Source organism: Petromyzon marinus, chromosome 20 (genome assembly GCF_048934315.1).
Source record: "Petromyzon marinus isolate PM22_M1 ecotype Great Lakes invasive population chromosome 20, UKy_Petmar_22M1.pri1.0, whole genome shotgun sequence".
In the NCBI taxonomy this organism is placed as follows: Eukaryota; Metazoa; Chordata; class Hyperoartia; order Petromyzontiformes; family Petromyzontidae; genus Petromyzon; species Petromyzon marinus.
This window is the reverse complement of record NC_133686.1, coordinates 4,198,295-4,220,220: the sequence shown is the minus strand read 5'-3', so window position 1 is coordinate 4,220,220 and position 21,926 is coordinate 4,198,295. Positions and strand designations below refer to the sequence as shown.

General features: G+C 49.7%; 1 protein-coding gene across 1 annotated transcript in view; it reads left to right on the top strand.

Annotated features, from left to right (window-relative positions):
- Nucleotides 1-677: 677 nt before the first annotated feature.
- Nucleotides 678-21,926, top strand: part of LOC116944215 (NFX1-type zinc finger-containing protein 1) — a 42,609-nt gene continuing 21,360 nt past the window's right edge. The window contains exons 1-6 of the mRNA XM_032957730.2: nt 678-1,234; nt 15,432-15,587; nt 16,217-17,915; nt 19,394-19,602; nt 20,725-20,853; nt 21,490-21,635. Of these exons, the coding sequence (XP_032813621.1) occupies nt 15,449-15,587; nt 16,217-17,915; nt 19,394-19,602; nt 20,725-20,853; nt 21,490-21,635 (2,322 nt within the window). The 5' untranslated portion in view covers nt 678-1,234; nt 15,432-15,448. The remainder of the gene's footprint in view (nt 1,235-15,431; nt 15,588-16,216; nt 17,916-19,393; nt 19,603-20,724; nt 20,854-21,489; nt 21,636-21,926) is intronic.

The following is a 21,926-nucleotide window of genomic DNA, read 5'->3' as shown; positions in this document are numbered from 1 at the left end:
GGAGAGCTCTTTGGTCTTGACCATGGTGGAGAGTTTGGAATCTGATTCATTGATTGCTTCTGTGGACAGGTGTCTTTTATACAGGTAACAAGCTGAGATTAGGAGCACTCCCTTTAAGGGTGTGCTCCTGGTCTCAGCTCGTTACCTGTATAAAAGACACCTGGGAGCCAGAAATCTTTCTGATTGAGAGGGGGTCAACTACTTATTTCCCTCATTAAAATGCAAATCAGTTTGTGGCATTTTTGGCATGCGTTTTCTGGATTTTGTTGTTGTTCTGTCTCTCACTGTTCAAATAGACCTACCATTGAAAAAAGAGAGAGAGAGAGAGCGAAATGGAGTAGGAAGAGAGGGGGCAGAGAGAGACGGGGGGCAGAGAGGGGGGCAGAGAGAGACGGGGGGCAGAGAGGGGGGTAGAGAGAGAGGGAGGGGGTAAGGAGAAAACATTTTTTGTTGGGTCTTTCATTTAAAAGGGGGGGGGGGAGGGGTTTACATAAAGCAAAGCATAAAAAAACAAAAAAAACGAAATGATGAACGGAGCAAAGTGCCGACTACACCGAGCATCTTCTTGTTTCCTCTGATCGTAAAAAAGAGAGAGCGGAGAGGAGGAGAGAGAGAGAGGAGGAGGAGAGGGGGAAGAGGAGGAGAGAGAGGGAGGCTCCTCCCAGCCACCCTCTCCACTGCGAGCCCGTGACGTCGGGGGAGCTTTAAATGCCCTCGCCACCGCCTCCGTGACGTCCAGACAAGGCAAAGACACCACCGGCCTTTTCCGTCGCACAAAGAGGAGGAGGAGAAGAACGAAAGAACCATTATCATCACATCCTCGTCGATTTGTTGTGTCCCACATCATCATCATCATCGTCGTCGTCGTCACCAACCACGACCATCACCAATCCAACGACCTCGCGCCGGTGTTGTCGTCTCGTGTTGTCATCCTCTCCGCGATCTGCTGCTCTGTCCGTCTCCCCCCCACACACACAGCCACACACACACACAGCCACCCACCACCTCATCTCTCGTCGTCACTGCCACTTGGAGAAGGAAGCAAAGCGTGCGAGGAAGGAAGGAAGAGACGCGGGGTCACGTCGGGAGGATTTCTGACAGCGGGCTGGGATTGTGTCCGTTCAGAGACGCGGAGTGGAGGGGGGGGGGTGGAGAGTCACAACAATCCAGGCCGGGAGGCAGCAGCAGCAGGAGGAGGAGGCAGGGAGGGAGGGAGGCTCGGGCTGACAGCACTGTAAGTGGCCCCCTAGGGCACACACTGACACACGTACACAGACACACACACAAAGACACGCGCACACACACTGACACACGTACAGAGACACACACACTGACACACGTACAGAGACACACACACACTGACACACGTACACAGACACACACACAGACACGTGCACACATACACACTGACACGTACACAGACACAAAGACACGCGCACACACACACACTGACACACGTACAGAGACACACACAAAGACACGCGCACACATACACACTGACACACGTACAGAGACACACGTACAGAGACACACACATATACACTGACACGTACAGAGACACACGTACAGAGACATACACATATACACTGACACGTACACAGACACAGACACAAAGACACGTGCACACATAGACACTGACACACGTACACAGACACATGTACAGAGACACATACATACACACTGACACACGTACAGAGACACACGTACATAGACACTGACACACAGACACAAAGACACGCGCACACATACACACTGACACACGTACAGATACACACGTACAGAGACACACACACACTGACACACGTACAGAGACACACACTGACACACGTACAGAGACACTGACACACACACACAAAGACACGCGCACATATACACACTGACACACACATTCACAAAGACACACACAAACATACACTGACACAAAGACACACACGAATACACAGACACAAACATACACTGGCACACATACACACGCGCAGACGCATACACAGACACAAATACACACTGACACACAAATACACACAATTACACACTGACACAAATACACACTGACACATATACACGCGCAGACGCACGTACAAAGAAAGATACACACCCTGACACACACATACATACAAAGACACAGTGTCACACACAAATGCACACTGATACACACAAAGACACAGTCACACAGAGATACACACTCATACACATAAAGACACATACACACACAGACGCATACACAAAGACACATACAAACACACACGCATACGCAAAGACACATACATACACACACAGACGCATACACAAAGACACATACAAACGCAAAGACACATACACACACAGACGCATACACAAAGACACATACAAACACACACAGATGCATACACAAAGACACATACACACAGACACATACACACAGACACGGAAAGACACGCACACACAAAGACACACTGACACGCATACACAACGATGCAATACACACAAACAACAAAGACAAAGATACACTGACACACAAAGACGCATACACACAAACACAGACATACGTGGAAATAGACACGTGTATGTATAAAATGACAAAGACACACATACAAAGACACACACTGTGACATACATAGAGTACAAAGACACATACACAAAGACACGTACACCAATTACACAGACACAAATATTTGTTTTTTAAACACACACACACAAAGACGACGTGTTACTAGCACAGTCACACACAAAGACACAGGACACACAAACACCAAGACATCAACAGAGACGTTGCACTCTCACAGCTACTAAAGACGCACATTTTTTTAAAATTAACAATAACAACAACAACATACACGGATGCCCTCCTATAGAGACCGCTGGGTGAAAGTGCTGTTTGCGAGCACCTATTAATGCCGCGCCCACGGTGCCGGCACACGACACAGAACACACCACCTTTGTCTTCCCTGTGACTAATGTCTAGAACACGAGTACCCTCAATGTCGAGGCTGAGTCCATCGGTCGATCGTCGTTCGCCTTGAGCCGTCGAATCCAACTCAGGCTGAGCCGGGAATCCTTTTAGCGCAGTGCCACCGCCGATTTGCCACCACCAGAGCACACGAACGTGATCATTATTTACACCACGTATACTACAGCCGCATCGGCTGTAGTATAGACTGTTGGGGCAAGTGCTGTTAGCGGGGTGGGTTGGGGGTGGATGGTAGACAGCACCACCCCCGGCCGCCTTTGTCTCACCCCCCCCCCCCCCCCCCCCAGTTGGCGATGTTGGCACCACAGCCACTAGGTACTCATTTGAGGCTTAGTCGAGCTAGGGGAGGCCCGGGACCGGTTCGGATAATCGTCGGCGATTGATAACCGTGAGCTGGGATCGAACTGGGGGTTGACCGGGTTCGTAGCCGCAAGCGCGCTAACCACTGCGCCACCGCTCCTCAATTGTACACTAAACATGCACGACCTTTAACAGTGTCTTAACTGCTTCGATCACGCACAAAAGACACGTCTTACGAGAAGACTATACACGTGCATGCATGCAAACATTACAATACAACATTATACACGGGTACACACAACACAACACGGTATTACCCCATCCATGCACGCAGACAAACGTACACCGAGATTAATTCACGTATGCTAAGTATATCCTTTGTTTTTGACACAAGCAACCCGTCCGTACATGTGCCACCTCATGTTTCCGTTGTGTATTCGTGTCCGTGTTTGTCCACGTGTGTCCAGCGAGTGTGTGCCGTTTGTGTGGTAATGCCATGGCACCTGTGTCAATGCTGCCTATGTTTCAAATATCTACGCTTGGTGTAGCACTGAATAATACTGTACCGGATTTAACGTCAGCTGCATTGCAATATTTATACCCAAACATGCACACGCGTGCAGTATATGCAAGAATCGCACCTTCCGGTTAGCACGGTTGGTTACGTACGGTGCGAAATAAGTTCAACATACATGCATACATAGACACGTACACAACAATATGACGACACATACCGTATACAAGGACGCAAACAATACACAAATGCCGATGACAGCACAGCTGCTTAAGCACGGAAATAGACACAACACGTACCATACATACACACACGGGTAAGAACACATACTCATACCTGTAAACCCTTTAACAGCGCCCTACCTTATTACAGACCAATTCAGACCCTATTGGTCACCCCGTGCCCCATATAAATCTCAACGTTCATCCTACAAAGTCCCATCGCAAGAAAGAGAAACGCAACCAAACAGACAATTGTTTTGCGCGCATTGAAACGGCTGCACGCCGAATGGAACTGAATGCCCAGCGTCCCTGTAACACGCGCACGATGTGAATCCGTACGGGTGCTTGACACGGTATGCAGTCGTGCACATACCAACAGCATACGCTGCCGACACGCAAGAGTGGTTCGGCACGCCGATCGACGCGTACTTTCTAGATCGTCACAGGTTCACCCAACACGTGCGCTGTTGTTGTGCACGCGCGAGGAGGCACGTGGGTCCACCCCCCCCCCCCCCCCCCGGGTCAACACCGTGCCAACGTTGAGCCAACGTTGGCACGCGGTTGGTCCAACGTTTTTGCATGTTTGCAGAGTGGGGACACGGGCCCCCTTGCCAACAACTTTCACACGCGCGCACACACACACAACATCCAACATACGTCCACATAGTCAAACATGCACGTGGTAACATGCGCACGCATAGGTGCCATTGTGTAAAAAAAAACAGTGGCAGACACGCACTGACATGGACACACTGGGTAAAGTGACATGACGACGTTTACAGCGTGTAGAAACACACACACACATCTGCACGTGAACACCTTGACACATTGAAACACGCGGACACACACACACGGCCACCTACACACAAAACACACACACACACTGAAAACAGCTCTCCTATACAACAACATTGCCACATACACCGACTCGCATGTATGCCACTCACCGTCAACACACACACACAGACACGAGCACAAAGACCCATTGCCACACGCTATGCGCAGCTACTTACACACGTAAATATGTGCACACACAGAAACCCAGATATACGAACAAGGAAACAGCCACATAGATTCATAGTGTAATGTCTACACAAATACATGAGCACAAACACTGACACACACACACCGAAACACACACCCAAAAACAAACCCAAAAACACAACGCGATAATAGCCAAGAGGAAGCAGCCGCGTCCATGCCCTAGTAACATATACACGTACATCTATACACATCTATACACGTTCATTTTCCGCACACAGAGAGACACAGATGTAGTCACAAAGCCACGGACTCCACACACACAAAGAGATCCTGTATATAGCCTCTAACAGTGTCGTGGCAAATACTGTTATCGAACATTTGATGCTGAGTCGACCTAGGAGAGGCCCAGGACCGTTTCAGATAATCGCCACTGATGTTGGCCGTGAGCGGGAGTCGTACCCGGGTCGCCGGGTGCGTAGCGCAACGCGTTCACCGCTACACCACCGCTCCCCCACCGCTCCCCCTATGTGCCACACACACCACACGTTTAACTCAGATATGCATGAGGAAACAGTCATCATACTGGCACACACAGCATACCCTCTAGGATTCATATCACCCATAGTCCTCACACTCAGAAACACCCACAGACACACACTATGTATCACACACACACACTTCCTAATACATACAGACAGCCACATAACATGCTGGCCACAGACTACACACACAAAGACGCTCTGTATTGTCTTACAGACTGTCATGGGCAAGCGCTGATAGTGAGCACGTATGAATGTGTATGCGTGCACACGCACGAAAGCACAATCACACACACACATCACACACACACATCCATACTCAGAAATGTACACTCTTGGCACATAACCTACGGGGAAGCAGGCGCGTAGTGACATACACACATTTTATACTGTAGATTCCATGGGCCACAGCAGGAACTGGTACCACCTAAGAAAGCAAAACTTGAATCGTACCAATTGATTTATACGGCTAACTAGAGTGAATGTCCCGATAGCCCCACTAATTCCAAGTGGTTATCACACAATTCAATGTTGTAAGTCACGTTAGGAAAGTGTAACCGCTAAAACAATTGTGCCACCTTGTGTTGTACTGACAAGTGAAACATCTGGTCTGGGCTCATTTACTAATGCTGGTCACAAATGGGCACATTCACGTCACCCATAATCCCCCAAAAAAGACAAAGACCCCCCCATATAGTCTTAACAGACTGTTGGGGCAAGTGCTGTTAGTGAGCACCTATGAAGGTCGACAGCACACGAGGGGGTGGGTGGCCAACACCACGCTCGGCCGCCTTTGTCTCCCCAGTGACAATTCTACATACCGCACCAGGTACTCATGTGAGGCTGAGTCGACCTAGGGGATGCCTAGGACCGGTTCAGATAATCGTCACTGGTGTTGGTCGTGAGCGGGAATCGAACCCGGGTCGCCAGGTTCGTAGCGCAGCGCGCTAACCGCTACCACTACCGCTCCCAATAATCCATGCACACTGATACACACACACACAATAATAGCCGAATACACACAGTCACATACAACCACTAGCCACAGGGAGCATGCACAACAAGTAATGGCCACACACTCAGACAAAGAACTATAAATGTTACCCATAGTCCACACACAACCACACTAATAGTCTAAAACTCACAGATGCACAGGCAGTCACATTACAAGCACTGACCACAGAAAGAATGCACACATACACTGACTAGCCACACACTGACACACACACACCATGGCTCCCGTCACCCATAGTCCACACCCAAACAAGCACACTGACTCGCAGATAAGACACACATGCGGAAGTTGCCCAAAAGCTCGATTTTACATTATTCTGTGCCATATAGTCGACCATACTCCTAATGCAAGCCTACACATATTCACACCTCGTATGCGTAGTATATGTACATTAACATGTATCAGAGCCAATTATGAAGTGTTAGTTTGGTTGTCTCATTGCTCCCAGGCCACGAGTGGAGCGTTGTAACTTTCATAAGCATGTACAGAACAGGAGAGGGACACACACTTGGCGCCGACGTCAGCTTCATATGTGCCCACACAAACCAACAGGATGTGTGTGCGTGTGTTTGCCTTCGTAACCCCCGACCAAGACGAGTTAAGGGGATTCCTACCGTGGTGTCATGGTCAGCACACTGGACTAGCGTTCCAGAAGTCGCCGGTTCAACCCCATCTCATGACACGGTATTTGGAACGATGGCACAAATTGAAGTTATTTAAATCCTCCCCACCTCTGTCCACCCACGAGTACAATATGGGCACACCGCAGTTATGCGATTGGCAAGTCGTGTGTGGTGGGGCAGAGTGTGGGTTATTCTACCCCTTCCAAGATGACGGGTTGACCAAGGTACTCTGTGAAGGGGGGCAGCTCTCTAAAGTTACTCGTGGATGTCCTGTTAGCAGAGGCATGAGCGAGGGCTCCACATTTACTAACAAAATTTAAGAGCCTAACCCTTAAGTCCAAAATACTTCTTCCTGTGTACACTGTAGTCCTGTGGGGGGTTTAACTTGAACTGTAGGACTGCTGAGGCAGAAACAATTCAAGTTATATTTATCACGAAAAGGAAATACACATGCTGAAAATAATAACCAACCTATTGGCCAACATGCCTTCAAGGTCAATATTTCTCATTGACATTCGAGCTGCACAACAGTCTTGGGCCAGATTCTCGTTCTTAGCAATCATCACAGAGCCGTAGGCATTCACACAATACTCATCAGTAACACAGTTGTCATCTGTGACACGTCATCTGCTGAAACAGCTATTTAGCCAGTCAATCCACTGCTGGATTGAGGCCTCCCCATGCCGTGTCAGTCATGGGTGTGTTTTTTAACATACTTCGCCATGCTGATCAACATGGGTTTCAGGGATGATCCAACACAGTTCAGATATCGCTAGCCACTGATGTTAACCGCGGCTGGGAATTGAACTCGGATTGTCAGGTTCACAGCACAATGCCCTAACCACTAACACCACAACAATATTTTTGGTGCAACGCTTATATTCATGACATTAACAGTAAATGTACGTTTGACTGAGTGTAGGTAGATATTTATTCATATTAAGATACACATAAACATGTGTTCATATATATGGGGTGATTCTAATAAGACATATATCACGATATCTACCACCAAATACAGCCGGGGGAAAATGCAGCTGGATTTTTTTTTCTACATCCAATGACCCCAAGCTGATAATGACCCAGCGGCAAAACATCCAATTTGTGTTGGTCCTGCATACGTGTGCGCGTGTGCGCATGTGAACATCATTACGTAACCGCTGCATTTCCCCCCCCCCCTCCCGTTACTAACACGGGCTGGTGAGAGCGCCATGGTGTGCGTATGTGTATGTGGTTGAGAATTTAAAATGGTATGTGCTCTATATGTGGGGAATGGTGAGAGTATGAAACGGAGTTGTACGCATTTATTGGCGGGGAGTGGCGTCAAATGTTGTGACATTGTGTGAATTATTTATGACAAAATTAGACGTGGGATTTCATTGCAAAAATATTTTACTCTCCCCTTTGCTGGAGCTGCCATGCATTTAATTATTCATTTTCATCATTTGTACGAGTTGGGCATCGTGAGACTGAATGTCACATATTATTGTTATTTTAAGCCTCTGATAAAATCACCCAGAATGCATCCGGTCTGATCAGATCTCGGGAAGCTAAGTAGGTTGAGCCTGACCAGTTCTCGGATGGGCGTCTGCCATGCTATATCAGGTGTTATAGGCGACTGCAGGGCTACACGTTGGGCAACAGAGGGGCAATGCAGCAACATCCACTGTTGCACTATACTCTGCTAAAACGTCTATGCTCCTCCGCCTTCACCAACCGACACTGACCATTGTGAAGGATGGTCAATTAACATCCATGCACACACCTACACCAATCTGCACTGTCCAGCATGGTGACCTGCGGTAAAATAACCCCGGTGACCCGCACGACATGGGGGAGGCCCTCATCCAGCAGTGGACTTCCAAAAGAGCTGGGCATTTAACATTGTAAGGCGCTGCATGGGAGGCACGGTATGAATAATAAATTCTGATGAATTCTGATGAATTTATTATTAAATTATTGTCCTGCATGTCACAGTCAAAGTAGGTCTCCATCATAACAGACAGACTTTAAATTTGGCTATAATCTGGTTCCGTGAAGCAAGTGAGATGTACGCATGCACCTCACTTGCTTCGTGTTTTTTATTTAACCAGATGGAATGCAAGAATCTAAGCGAGGCATGTGCAATATGCATGACAGCCAACCAAACAATACAAAAATGCGAATAAGAGACATGCGACCTGGCAGGATAAATTGAAAGACCCAAATGTCATACCCTACATGCTACGTATCGCAACACAGACAACGATAATGAGTTAATGCACCGTATTGTAAAACTAAATCATTTCTCAAGAAACTTTGATCACCCCCCGTTTTCAGGCACAATGTAGATTGTACTTAATGCCCATCGTCATTTGATAAAATGATATGTCATCTGTGTTGAACTGTGTAGGATCATTGAATAAATGGCTGCCTCGAAATGCAGTACGGCAGTAGAACATTTTTGTATTCTGAACATGACATTACTCTAAATTGAGAAGGCGGCGGTGAGCGGGGGGACAAAGCTTGCGAGAGAGAGAGAGAAAAAAAAACATCCACAATCCATATTTCTTCTTAAGTCTTACGTAAGCCACAGAATGCAGTCATCCTCTGTGCCTGCGAGTCACGTGCAGCTCTTCGCATGCAGAGTTAAATAATATAATCGGAGCATTAAATTACGCAAAACATTTTTTTACAGGCACCATCCTTTATGTATTGCAGCGCACCTCTTCGCCTGTGTACATTCAACAATCGGATGTACACACCGACTGTTGAATGTGTACACGGCGTTGAATCTTGGAACGTGGTGCTCTGGCAATGCGGAATCATTATAATCAAAGCCACCTGAGTCCATCCATTCTGCACTGCGCTCTGGGCTGGCCTTACGACGCAACAATTCACATCTGCCAACGTGCAAGGCCCCTTTCACCGATTGCAGATGCGCGTGGCAGTCCTGTAAGGATGTCCCCCGAACAGCTGCTCTATGTCCGTCCGATGCTAGACGAGGGCATCCCCATGTCGTGCAGGTTGTGCAGGTCGTGCGTGGCGGTTATCTGACCATACTTCACCACGCTGGTTATTGCGGGTTGGTGGAGGCGTGGAGCTTCGACACGGGAGAGTAGTAGTACAGGAGAACAGTAGATTTTGCCACAATGCCCACCGCATATCACTTGTAAGCATATCGTACTATCAATTCTCACCTCTCTGTGTGCCATGTATAATACCTACACATCTGTGGCTATAAAGGTCTGACGGCGCATTGGTTTTAACACTACGCTCATGAGCCTGACTACCCGAGTTTGACTCCCGGCCACAGCTAACATCAGTGGTGCATGGCATCTAAAGGGGTCCTGAGTGTCCCACTTCACCAACTTGCGTTATATGGTCACACAACCCCCTTGAGTGACACAGCATCCAGCAGTGGCATGACAATGCGCCAGCTGATTTACGTTATGGGTTATTTTTGTTACGTACAAACACATACCGTGCTGTAGTACTTTCAGTGTGGTGTTAAGATCTGTTTTCCCACCCCCCCCCCACCTTTAATGACTTGTTCAGCATTCTGCTTTGAAGTCATCACAGCATGTGCTGCTGCTGATCTACATACACACACACTATATGCAGGTAAAGTGAAAAGCCTATACATTTAGACGTAAACCTACTGTTTTTGGTAGGGACAAGTGCTGTTAGCAAGCGTCTATCATACACAAGCTTATACATGCATAATTGTGTCCTTAAAAGCCTGACACAACTACACTATCACGGTTCACTAGTCATGTACACTCGGTCAAATACAGGGTTATTTTTTTATACACGTGTGTGTGCATCACACCCACCCATCCATGCATTGTGCAAAATGGCTTTTTTCCACTTTTTAAATGAAAAACCGGTTTGGCAAAATACTTCCTGGGTCAAAGGCACAACCCCCTCTTGCTAAAATCATGGAAATATACAAGCTGGGCGAACCAGTTTGTTAAAGTTTTGAATAATAAAGATATATATAAATTGGGCTTAAGTTCGTGTCACAACAAGTCGATAAAAGGTGCATTCGATATTTTCTGCAGGTATGAAATAAAATATAAAATCGGAAAAAAACAACAGATAGATTTACTTTTTGTTTTAAAACTCTTTGCAAGTAGTACATTTGCATGGCTGATTAAACAAAGTATATCAAAGTAAAGGGCGTCAAACATCACTCAAAAGTGATCTCAGAAGAGAGCTTCTCGATAAAATAATTAATTTAAAATCCGTAGCCGACTCTCTCACGCACATTCCTGGTTGAATTTCACTCCACAGTGGACCGCGGCACAGACTCAATTCCCAGTTCCTCATCTCTCGCGACCTCCACCTGCATTCCCGTGGCAACCCGGGGGTTTTGAGAGTGGCCTCTGGACAAACGTAGGGTACGGAATTGGGGGTCAAGAGATGTGTGGTGCAGTAGTCAGAGGTTCGGTGGTCAGAATCATTTGCGTCACCCTGGCAATGTGGCTATCAAGATAAGGAAGCTTCAACTTATCATGAAGGTAAAGCGAAAGGCGCAGCTCCGCAGTTCCTTACGACAATGACGGGAGCTCTAGATAAACCCCTCCACGAGAGAGTGTTTTTGGCTAGTCCTCCGCGCTGGCTGGATGTCTCAGAAGAAGTTGGAGTTACCTACATTTACGCTGCTACGCGTTACCTGCCGGCCGACTGACTGGTTGCCCACGTATACTGCTGGACGGACAGAGGCGGAGAGATCCAGGAAACTATCGTTTCAACTGCCGTGCTGGGAAGCTGAACCGGCAAATCTCTGAACTGGATTGCCTGTCCAGTGTGCTAACATTACGCCATAGCAGGAGCTTTGAATAAAATACGCCTACAATTATGACGTGCGAGTCGGATGAACACAGCAATTCGAAGCTGTGTCTTTTTTCCTCATCCACAGTCGTGCTCTCAATGCTCATGGCCCCTTCAAATTCTACCCTCCAGCTCATCTGAGGCTTCTAAAGCCAATGAATTCAGACATCTTTCACCCAATGCTGTGAGGCTCTTGTGTTTGGTATCACGTGTGCAGGATTACCAGTTCAAGGGAACATGTCCCCCATTTGACCTTTTGGGTCAAGCAAACAAAATACATTGTGCGACCGTGGAACCCCCCCCCCCACACGCAATTAGCTGGATAACACACAACAAAACCATGGCCAAAGATTACGCATATAGACATAACAGACTGTCAGGGAAAGTGCTGTTAGCGAACACCTTTGAAGGCCCGCAAGGCACACGAGGAAGTGGTTGGTTAACACCGCGCCCGGCTGCCGTTGTCTCCCTCGTGGCCATGTTTAAAAATCGCAATAGGTACTCATTCAATGCCGAGTTGACCTTAGGGAGGCCCGAGACTGGTTCATATAATCATTACTGGTATTGGCCGTGAGCGGGGAATCGAACTCGGGTCGCCGGTTAGCGCAATGCGCTAAACGTTACACACAAGTTACTAGACAACGCCACATAGTGTAGCAGACAGATGGGATGTTTGTACCACTCACAGCATGAGCATATCCATCACTTGGGCACCATGAGGCATCCAATCCCTAACAACCCAAGATTCTCCAGCGTCTACCCAGTGGAGAGTTAATATCATACAACGGTGCATACAGGACATGATGCAAAGGTCATCAGGATTTTCTAAACGTATGCAATTATTCTTAAGCCCGTCTGGCCAGACTTTGGTATGATTCGGTCTACAGATTGAAAAGCCTCTCGGCAAAATTCTGTGTTGCAATACAAACTGAAATACACAAAGGTTTTAAAGGTGGTTTCCGTGTAAATTCACGAAAAATGTGTTTTTTTTTTCCACACCGAGTTGACGGATGTTTGTATTCCCCCTACATCGCCACTCGGTGTTTTACAAAAAAAACTGGGGAAGATCCTGCAGCACCCACGGCTGTGAAGACCGGGGGTGGGAGTGAGGCTGTCGTCTTGACCTGATGACGAAATCATTTTGTGTTATCAGAACATTGTGTTTTCCTGACACACTGCCAATGGCTGTTGCAAGCAAAGAACATGACACAATAATAAATGGTGCTCTCCTAGACGTAAAGAAACTGGTTCCGCACTCCTTTCGGGGATGGAAGTCGCCATTCGTCAACTTACGTAAAAGGCAGACGGCCTGCACGGTAAAATTATTTTTAAAACGTCACATTGAGCACTCACACACATTAGTGGCAAATGGAACACACATGGTCACTTGTTTTGAGGCAAAACTGGTTCGAGGTCATAGGCACCTGCTTCCTTGTCCACACGAGTGGGAGGAGGGAAATGAAATTGTTGGAAATGTTGGCTTGGGGCTGGGATTGAACTTGCGTCATTGGTCTGGGTTGCTTATCGTGGTGACCGCCCCCCAGTACGCCTGCAGGGGTGGGCGTTGGAAAATAAAAACACACGCGGGGCAAAATGGCAGTCGGCAACACTGCTCACATTGTGCTTTTGGAATGGTCTGATTGAAATGCAGCACACCCACCTTACGTGTGGTATTCAGACGGAACAACCAGTTGTAATGGGTTTATGTTGGGTAATTTTAGGAGGACAGAGGAATCTGAAAAACCACGATGGGTCATTCTGCGTCAACCGGCCAACTGCTAAAGAAGTCCCACAACCTGACCATCTGAGATTTTCTTGAATAAACGATTCCAGAGATACAGAGGAAATATGAATGGAACCAAAATGTCCCTGAAGGAAATATTTGGCTGAAATCTTCATGAGCCATGGTCAATCCACTGCTGGACGAAGGCCTCCCCAACCCACCGGCCATCCATCCCTCATTGTCCTGCAATGTTGCATTTCCTGAGATATGGCCCTTAAAAGTTGACCCACAACCTCTAAAATACAAATCGCGACAAAAGTAGCAGTTTTAATATCACAATTTAAGTGCTTTATAATCAAGATATTCTGAAATATTACGGTGTAATTGAGGAACACATTTTTATATATATATTTGACAGTAATTAATGTTAAGTCCGGAAATATGTGAAATCGTTAATGTATAGTAGGTGCATTTCTGTACTCTCCCTGTGGTACATTTTTAGCGCATTTATTTTTGAAATTATGAGGTATCTGTAAGACAAAATATTTTTAGTAACCTATTTAACATGGGAAAAAGTTGAACTTTTAGTATGCTTTTCAAATTGAAAACAATATACAACAATTGGGCAACATTGAATAATCATTTTCTTATAAATGTGTACAGTAATATAATTTATTAACATGACAGATTTGTTTTATGATACAATTAGTCAGTATGCACATTTTCAAGGCTCTGGCTTAAAAATTTCAATTTTAAAAATGCCAAATTTAATCTCAAGTGATGTTTATCCAGATCAAAGGTTCACATTTGTGAAGGGCCATATCTTGCCCAAAATGTTTAGCGAGGAACCGTAATGTTGGTTTAGTGTTAAAATTTCACAAGTACTTATCTCAAATGTTCTTGAAAAATAATAACCAGAATTGATGAGGTGTGGACCGTCCTCTAGTCCAGTTCAAATGGAATGATCCCTTCCCCAATTTAAGTAATTTCCCAAAACACCCCAACAATCGGTGGCATTTTCCATGATGATCAGCCCATGATTGTGGCTGCTGTGGTTGAGTGGCGGAGTACTGGAAGGTACCATTTTTATAGGGGTGTTTGCAGTGCCGGTTTTTCTGAATTGAACTCCTACCCATGTTATTATGGACTGGCAAATTAAAAGAAAGTACCATTACCAATCGTGGCCAAATTGTCAGCATTCACAATCCACATACATAATAAAATCAATTTCTCACGACGTTTCGGCCACAACACAAGTAGGCTACTTGTGTTGTGGCCAAAACGTCGTGAGAATTTTAGTAGGCTACTTGTGTTGTGATTGTGGCCGAAACGTCGTGAGAATTTTATTTTATTACGTTTTATTTTTATTATTTTATTTCCATTCTACGTGATTTTACCGAAAGAACCAAGAAGATGAATCCACATACAATCGACAATATTGGAAACACACCGCGGTGTTGCATAACCACCCCCGATCACAAACACCGGTGCCTGGGTGGTGTGAGCGGATTATAAACACCTTCCCTCATGCGAAGCAGAGGAAAAGTACAAGAGAAAAAAACAAACTAACCACGCAAATGCTGCGCGATAGCTGATTTCCCAGTGAATTCCCAGGGACAAATCCACTTTCTCTACAAAAAACACGCCTACCATATTGGGGCAGTCTCCTATACATAGCTTTGCTCTGTGCTTGTGAAGTGTTATGCATCTAAACAATGTTTGTTTATGTCTCTTTCTCTCTGACTTGCAGGGCCCAGGGGGCCCAAGATGGCCTGGCAAGGACCGACCCGGCCCTGGAGGGGTGGTGGCCGGGCTCGGGGGGGCGGCCGGGGCCACAGGGGCGGGCAGGGTCGGGGCAGGGGGTGGGTGCCACCCACGTCGTCCCCCATTGCAACCGACGTGAGCGGTACGTACACCACGGAGGGCAAGGGTGGCCGCCTCTAGAGGTACAAACGAACAAAAAATGGGACATCGCGGGGAGAAGAATTGATAACGATACCAGAGGAGGGGGTGAGAACTACATGTAAATGTGTTGTCTTGAGCAGTGTATTATTTCAAAACCGACAAAAACAGGTGACTGTTAATGTGTGTACGTATGTTGAACTTACGTAGCCAACCACACTGATCGGAGGTGCGGGGGAAAGGACAAAAAACTTAATGTCCCAGGAAGACATTACAGATTTCCCAGGACAGCGACTACCTCAACATAATGTCGATCATGGGATAACCCAGGCAGGTGGCACGGGAGGGGCCCGATGACAATGGCAGATGTAGGGAGTCCTTGCAAGCGAGGAGCAGGAGTTGGGAGAGAGGAGGGATGAGGAGGAGGCGGCTCTGACTGATTCCTAAGCTGATATTTTTTTTAGGATTTATTCTCCCCATTCCTCTATTTTTATATCAGCAAGTACTGTTTTATGTCAATATGCGAGAAAAAAAAACTCAGAACAGTAATGTCAGAGCCAGCTGCGTATGTAAAAAGAGACCACAGCACAGTTGCCATGCTTCTGTTTTCTTATCCCTCTTTACGTTTCCCAGATAAGTCGTCCGCGTGGCCCTCCCAGTGCTCCCTGTGGGGAGAGGACCAAACGAACGTGGGGCTGGAGCGCGGGTGCCCGGAGAAGCCCTTCGTGACGCAGCCACCGGCACAGAGGAGATGGTGGCCCGGGGACAGCGGGAAGACCGGGACGCTCGCGACCACCGACGAGTGGCCGTGCCTCTCCCGCAACAACACGTGTCCCGACCACACCCGGAGGCGGCGCGGGGATGGGCCAGGTCGCTACAACAGCAGCAGCAGCCGGGAAGACAGGGATTTGTCGCTCGAGGCCCTCGGCAGAGGGACGTCCGGGAAGGCCCCACAGAGAGGCCCCAGGTGGCAGGATGACGGCGATGGCGGGGGCGGCGGCGGCGGCGGTGGCGGCGGGAGAACGTGGGGGGGGTCCCCGCGCGACATCAACGACAGGGGGCCCAGGACTTTCCAGGAGCGGGCGATGGGCACGCGGGCCCTGTGGGACCTCCTGGAGAAGGAGCCGTCGGAGATCGTGATGCGCCTGGCGTCTCCAATCTGCGGGCTGCGTCCGCTCCTCCAGAAGATGGAGATGCAGAGGGACGTGCTGGTGCTGCTCGTGCAGGTGCTGGCCAAGGCATGCGTCTGCCAGGGCAACCGCAAGAGCCTGCAGCACATGCTGTCCACCGTCAAAGAGTCGCCCTTCTTCCGCAGGGTGCTGCCGTTCTTTGTGGTGCAAATGAAGCTCGAGAACGCTCCGGAGAAGCTGGGCAAGCTCTCGGCGCAGATCGCGGACATCCTGGCGCTCCTCTCCACCATCATCGGCACGTTCCCGGCCAGCGCGATTGCGGACGTGTCCCTGCTGCTGAGCGCCGTGGAGGGCAGCGTCAACTACCTGAAGCTCTGCGGCGTCGCCCTCGACGCCAAAGCCGAGAAGGCTTACGAGGAGCTGAAGAAGCTCACAGACTTCCTGCTCAACAAGAAGCGCGAGGGCAACCTCCGGTCGGATGCCGCGGCGCTCAGGGGCGACCCGTCGTCGCGCCCGCCGGAGGACTTCCACACGCTGTCCATCTACCCGACGTACGCCGATATTCACGAGAAGGCCGAGCCGTTCATCCGCGCCAACGTGGTCCGCGGCGGCTACCCGGACGTGGCCACGTACCTCGACACGCAGTTCCGGCTGCTGCGCGAGGACTTCCTGAGGCCCCTGCGCGAGGGCATCGCGGAGCTGCTGAGCGTCGCGGGGCACGAGCAGCAGCAGCAGCGGCAGCGGCGGCGTCGCTACGACGACATCCGCGTGTACCACGACGTGCGGCTCGTGTCGCCGTCCTGCTCTTCGGTGGGCATCATCCACAACGTGAGCTTCGACGTGCGCCCGCTGCGCTCCGTGCGCTGGGACAACTCCAAGAGGCTGCTGTTCGGCTCGCTCGTGTGCCTCTCGCGCGACAACTTCGACAGCATGCTCTTCGCGTCGGTGGCCAACCGCGGCTGCGAGGACCTCCGCCAGGGCCTCGTGAGCCTCTGCTTCAGCAAGGAGAGCCGGCGGGAGCTGCCCGACGTCAAGCCGTCGGACGTCTTCCTCATGGTGGAGACGACGGCATACTTCGAGGCGTACCGCCACGTGCTGGAGGGCCTGCAGGAGGCCGAGGAGGTCGACTTCCCGTTCCGCCGCTACATCGTCGAGTGCCAGAAGGACGTGGAGCCGCCCGACTACCTGGCCACTCTGCCCAGGTGAGGGCGAGGCCGTTGCACGCAGCCACAGTGTGGAAGATTCCTCGACATTCACCGATTTATCCTCACCACTTTCTCAGCAGCGTCATGGCCGCCACCAGAGTCGTTGTCGTCGTGAACTTTACACCTCGACCTTGATAGCTGCGCCAATGTAAAGCACGCAACATATTTATTTGATCATATTTTCTCGCACTGGTTTACCTTGAAGCTCCCTCCTGTCATTATTTTTTCCCCCAAGTTGCTCAATTAAAGAAACATTTTTCGCTGCAATATAACCGCAAGGGTGGAGGGGTCGTGCAGCGGTGAGTGCAAATTGCACGTTCCGAGTGACCGGAGTTTGACCATGGCTAACGTCAGCGGCGAACGGTATCTGAGCCGGTTCACCAGCCTGCACTGACGAGCATGGTGAAGTATGGTCAAAGTCAAACGCCCACCACAAACAACACGGCATGGAAGAGGCCTTATTCAGCAGTGACTTAACAAAGGGTTATAATTTAATATACTAAATTATATTAATTCTCGTACTTCCTGCTGCTAACTGCTCTATGTAATTGGTCTTTGGGCCTGAGCTCAGCAACTTTTATTTATTTAAATAAGAGGGTTCAAGGAAATGGCATCGAACCAATTGGCCAATGTGACCTGATGTCACTGATTCATGTTCCCCGGTTGCCTCTGTCAGTTTAAGCTTCACGAGTCTCATCAAAAGTTGCCGTCTGTTGATTGAATGCCACTGGCTGTCCTGATATTATAGACAGGTAGCCAAACACCCATAAACTCTTTGCTCATGCCATTGCTGGCATAAGGGCCTCCACTAACAGGAGCTTAAGAGATCCCCTCTCTAGAGGGTATTTGGCCTATTCTTCCATGATGGCCAGAATCTTGGAAGATGTATGCGTATCCGCACATTAGCCCACCACGTGTGATCTGCTATTACGTACACCCATTTTTATCGCTGGATGGACAGAGGTGCCGGGGATTTGTAGAAACTTAATTGCCACGCCAGGAAATCAAACTGGCGACCTCTGGATTGCAATTCCAGTGTCGAAACCATTACACCATTGATTGTCCTATACGCGCCCGTATGTGCGATGTAGAAAACATTCATTTTTGGTGTTGGCAACACTCCCAAATATAGGACCACAGAACTTGGGCAATTTTGTCTTACGGTTCTGGCTGCCTTCCCGCATGTCCTGTGGTTCCCTTTGCCTCCGAGTCATTCCGTCTTTGAAAGGGAACGGAAACTGTGGGCATTACACATGTAAAAATAAAAAGAACAAATTCGATGAATACCATACCACTGGGTTTGACACGTGGGGCATGCTGGAATGTTGGGGTCCGGCTGCCACACGGCGCACGAGCGAAAGACGATGTTCACACATTGGCCTAGCCCAGTGCGCTCACCATTACACCACGACAGCAGTAACGTGTGAAATCCCGTTGCCGATGGTTTTGGTAACGGCGGTTCCCGCGATCCGCAGACCAAAGTACGACTTCAGCCCCGTGCTGCACACGGAGCTGCCGGACGACTCGTACCTGCACCTGCTCGAGCCGCGCCCGATGGTGGACGTGGTGGACGCCCGGCAGTGGCCCAGCGCTGACGACCTCCGGCTCGACGAGTCGCAGGCGGAGGCTCTGAGGCTGGCGCTCAGCCGGGAGCTCGCCATCATTCAGGGCCCGCCCGGCACCGGTACTCACTCGCCTCCGTCTCTCCGTCGCTCCTCCTTGTGCCAGCATCTAATTTTCGATTCTTCTCTCTCCTTGCACCCCCTCCACCTGTCTATTAAGAAGTCCCACTCTCCTTAGCCTCATTCCGTTCCTCTCTCAAAGCCCACCTCTTCTCCATTGCCCATTCTTCTCTTCCCCTTCCCTCCCCTCCCATGCACCTGCCTTTTTGTGACCCCTAAATGCCCTCTGTTATGGTCACTCATTCCTCGACCCTTGCACACCCCTGGCATCTAGATCACTGTGTTTTTGTGATTGCTTTTTAGACCGTGTAAAGTGCCTTGAGCTAAGGTGCTCTTCGAATATAAAATAAGATAAGGACGAACAAACTTTTGGGGGCAGGTGCTGTTAGTGAGCAACACTACGAAGACCAACACGTCACACAGAGGTGGTGTGGCTAGTGGCAGACCCGACCACCTTTGTCTTCCCAGTGTCGACATCTACGCACCACACCAGGTACTCAATTAACGATGGGTTGACCTTGGGCGGACCCAGGAATGGTCCAGATATTTGTCACTGATGTTGGCCATGAGCGGGAAGAGAACTCAAATCACCGCGGTCAAGGCGTGTCACGCTAACTACTACATGACTCCTCCCAAATAAATGCGCACACAAACAAAGACAAAAGAGCCCCCCCCCGTATAGCCTTAACAGACTGGAGGAGCAAGTGCTGTTAACGAGCACCTATGAAGGTCGGCACGGCGCACGAGAGGGTGGATGGCCAGAACCACGCCCGACCGCCTTCATCTCCCTAGTGGTGATGTTTACACACCGCACCAGGTACTCATTTGAGGCTGAGTCGACCTAGGGGAGGCCCAGGACCAGTTCAGATGATTGTCACTGTTGGTGGCCGTGAGCGGGAATCGAACCCGGGTTGCCGGGTTTATAGCGCAGCGTGCCAATCGCTACACCACCGCTCCCCACACGTACACACACGCACGAGGGTTGCCACATCTGCGTGCCCGTGCCGAACACGCTGTGCGCTACTTGACCCGAGCCGTGTCTGAAAGCCGATCTCGCCCAACACCAGAGAGCGCCTCTCCACCGTAGTGTCGCCCCCCTCCAAAACCCTTCCGACTCTCTGCAGGTAAAACGTACGTGGGGTTGAAGATCGCTCAGCTGCTGCTCCACAACGCACCCGTGTGGCAGAAGGGCCAGCCCAGCCCCATCCTCGTGGTGTGCTACACGAACCACGCCCTCGACCAGTTCCTGGAAGGTACGCGCCGGTGGACGGAGGAAGGCGCTCGCCCGTGTGGCTTCATGTACGCATGTGTGTGCGGCTTGAGACCAGGTCCGATGCTCGAGGGAGACTGAAATAATGAATACATTTGCAACAGCGGAAAGCTTCTCGTGCAATTAATTATTAAACGTCACGAACGTAATTTTGCAACTTCGTTTGGGTACGACGACTGCGAATGTGACTTTGTGACCAACTGCTGCTCGAGTTGCCCCCTCCGCCTCTCTTCACAATCTCCGTAAACCATGAAGACGAACGGTGAATTGGGAGTGCCGATGTACCGCGGCGGTAAATGTTACCAGCGTGTACAAATGTAACACTCACAGGCTGCGACTCTAAACGAACCGCTTGCCATAGCCTAGGCGGCTCGTTGCAGCAGCAACAGGCGGCTACTGTACAGCAGCATGCACGCACGCAGGGCAACACCAGCAGCAGCAATCTGGTTTGTGAAGCCCGGTCTGCCATCACCTCCGATTAGCACGGTTGGCTACGTGCAGGCGCAAAAGAAGTTCAACAGGCACACATCACAATCACAGACAGGCTCGAGACGCAACGTTTGGCACGAGCGAGCGGTCGTAATGGGGCTCCCTCCGCGGTGTCGGGTTTTCCCCGCAGGCATCGCGCGCTTCGAGAAGGACCTTGTCCGCGTAGGGGGCCGCAGCACCAGCGACGTGATGAAGAAGTTCTCGCTCAAGGAGCTGCGCAACTCGGCCGACTTCCGCCGGAAAATACCACCGCACCTGCGCACGACCTTCTCCGCGGTACACGTGCCAGCACGGTGGCGCGGCCACGTGGGGCAACCGCGCGGCCGGTGTCGGAGGCGGCGGTGGGCTCAGTGGCGACTCGTCATTCAGAGCTGGAGTGGGGGGGGGGGGTGGGGGCTGGGCCGGATCCCACTCGTGAGATGAGAAAAATCAAACCTTGAGCAATGCTTACCAGCTGATTGTCAAGATTATTAACTGCATACACCCTTTCCACATCTCTCCCCCCACCCCCCCCCCGCGCTCCCCGATGGTGGTGGTGCTAATGATAGCAGTGTGGTGATAATGCCT